General features: G+C 51.0%; 1 protein-coding gene across 4 annotated transcripts in view; it reads left to right on the forward strand.

Moving 5' to 3' along the window:
• The window catches only part of LHX9 (LIM homeobox 9), a 14984-nt gene that overhangs the window by 3161 nt on the left and 9787 nt on the right, over window positions 1–2036 (forward strand). For all 4 annotated transcript variants that reach the window (XM_010191037.1, XM_010191034.1, XM_010191035.1 and 1 more), the window contains one exon: window positions 107–462. In XM_010191037.1, the coding sequence (XP_010189339.1) occupies window positions 107–462 (356 nt within the window). The remainder of the gene's footprint in view (window positions 1–106; window positions 463–2036) is intronic.

The following is a 2036-nucleotide window of genomic DNA, read 5'->3' on the forward strand; positions in this document are numbered from 1 at the left end:
CTGGGCTCCCCGCCGAGCTCCCGTGGCCGGCAGGGAAGGCGGGCGGAACTGGGGCAAGGTCTGCCTTTACCTTTCCCGTTGATGCCCACGTTTCTGTTTCCTTCAGAAGGTTCTCCGTGCAGAGATGTGCCCGCTGCCACCTTGGGATCTCAGCCTCTGAAATGGTTATGAGAGCCAGGGAGTCGGTTTATCACCTGAGCTGCTTCACCTGCACCACCTGCAACAAGACTCTGACCACGGGCGATCACTTTGGCATGAAGGACAACCTGGTTTACTGCAGGGCCCACTTCGAGTCCCTTTTGCAAGGAGAGTATCCACCTCAGCTGAGCTACACCGAGCTGGCTGCCAAGAGCGGAGGTCTGGCCCTGCCTTACTTCAACGGCACCGGCACCGTCCAGAAGGGGAGGCCCAGAAAGCGAAAGAGCCCTGCTCTAGGAGTGGACATCGTCAGCTACAACTCAGGTGGGGAACACACGCCGAGCTCCCCTCACTCCGCCGCGAAGAGCGCTCTGTCAGGCAGTACGTGGGTAGCGCGGGCAGGCCAAATCTTGCTTAATCATTGGAAAATCAAACAAACAGCCCTCTGAAGGCTGCAGCGTTTGCAGGAGAGCTAACAGCAGCCCTCCTCAAAGGCTGTCTTTGCCCATTAATGTCAAACACCCAAACTTAGCCACTTCCCAGGGTAAAGACAAAAAAAAACAAAAAAAAAAAAGAGAAGAAAAAGGAAAAAAAAGATCCCAACCCCAAAACCACAGCGTTTTTTCTCTATAAGAACCTCAGAGATTGCTATCATTGTTTGTATTTTATTAATAAAAAGCACTTCACCAGTTAGACCTCAAATTAGAAGTAACCAAACGGATCAGAAAAAAAAATCCCCAGAATAAAAGTTATAGTATATGGCTCCTACAATACCAAAGCAATATGTACATAACTCGATATAGATATTCAGTTTATAGTAATTAATTATTCAGGCTAAATAATCCCGTTTTACTGGCACATAAATGATCAAACTGTACAAGAGGCCAGCGAACGAATGTTGTTCTTTGTAACTAAATCCTAACAAATGTAATTAAGGAGAATGGTTTCAGCCCTCTCAACGGTAGGAAAGGAACAAATGTTGCCTCGTATTAAGTTTCTTCCCTAACTCCAGTCACTTAAGTACCCAAACTGTGCCTAAACACACAGCGTTAGGGGGAAGAGGTAACGAAGTTTCAGATATGATCAAGAAGTTCAAACGGCGTCTCGTTAGATGGAAAAGAAAGCTGTAAGGGTAAATCCCAAATAACAAGTTACCGACTCCAAAACTTATTTTAGCTGAACTTGAGCTCTCCATGGAAGGGTAAGAGGCAAGAAGGATGTGGGAAGCAAGAGCGGTGCAAAGTGTTGCCCTGTGCAGTGAGGAGTCGCTCCAGCCGGGGCAGGGAGCAGGGGGCTCCGAGCAGGGGACCCCGGCCCCAGGACTCCGGGCTACGCAACGACGGACCGCTGCGAGCCTCCGGGGTGGCAGGAGCGGGGTCAGGGCCTTTCCTTCTAACAAATGCAGGTAGAGGAAAGTGCACCCATTTCGGCCCGGAGCCCTCTCCCCTCCGCTCAAGTTCAACACGCCGCCATCGAGATTCATAAGCAGTCCCCCCCCGTCCCCCTCCATCCCTCCCCCGGCACCTCCTCTGGGGCTGCCTGTGAAGCAGGCTGGGGCTGGGAACTGGGTAGCTGTGCCAGGCTGTTTCATCTCCTCTGATGCGTAGACCTTGGAGCCAGGGTAATCACTGCGCTAATTGTTCCTTGTTAATTGAAGATGACATTGGAATCCCTGTCTACGGAGCGGTTTCCAATCAATCCTGAAAGCTGCTAAAGAAAAGGGAACCTGCGGCACAGCCCGGGCTCCTTCAGTCCCGGCGGCGCACAGTGGATTTCCCGCACTCCCTCTTCGCGCAAACCCTCCTTCGCACCACCGTCACCTGAGACCCCCACATCCCTAAATGGAAATATTTCCAGGGACAATTTAGCGTTAGAATTAGGACTAGAAATTAGGGAAA

Source organism: Mesitornis unicolor, unplaced genomic scaffold, assembly GCF_000695765.1.
Source record: "Mesitornis unicolor isolate BGI_N332 unplaced genomic scaffold, ASM69576v1 scaffold29538, whole genome shotgun sequence".
Lineage (NCBI taxonomy): Eukaryota > Metazoa > Chordata > Aves > Mesitornithiformes > Mesitornithidae > Mesitornis > Mesitornis unicolor.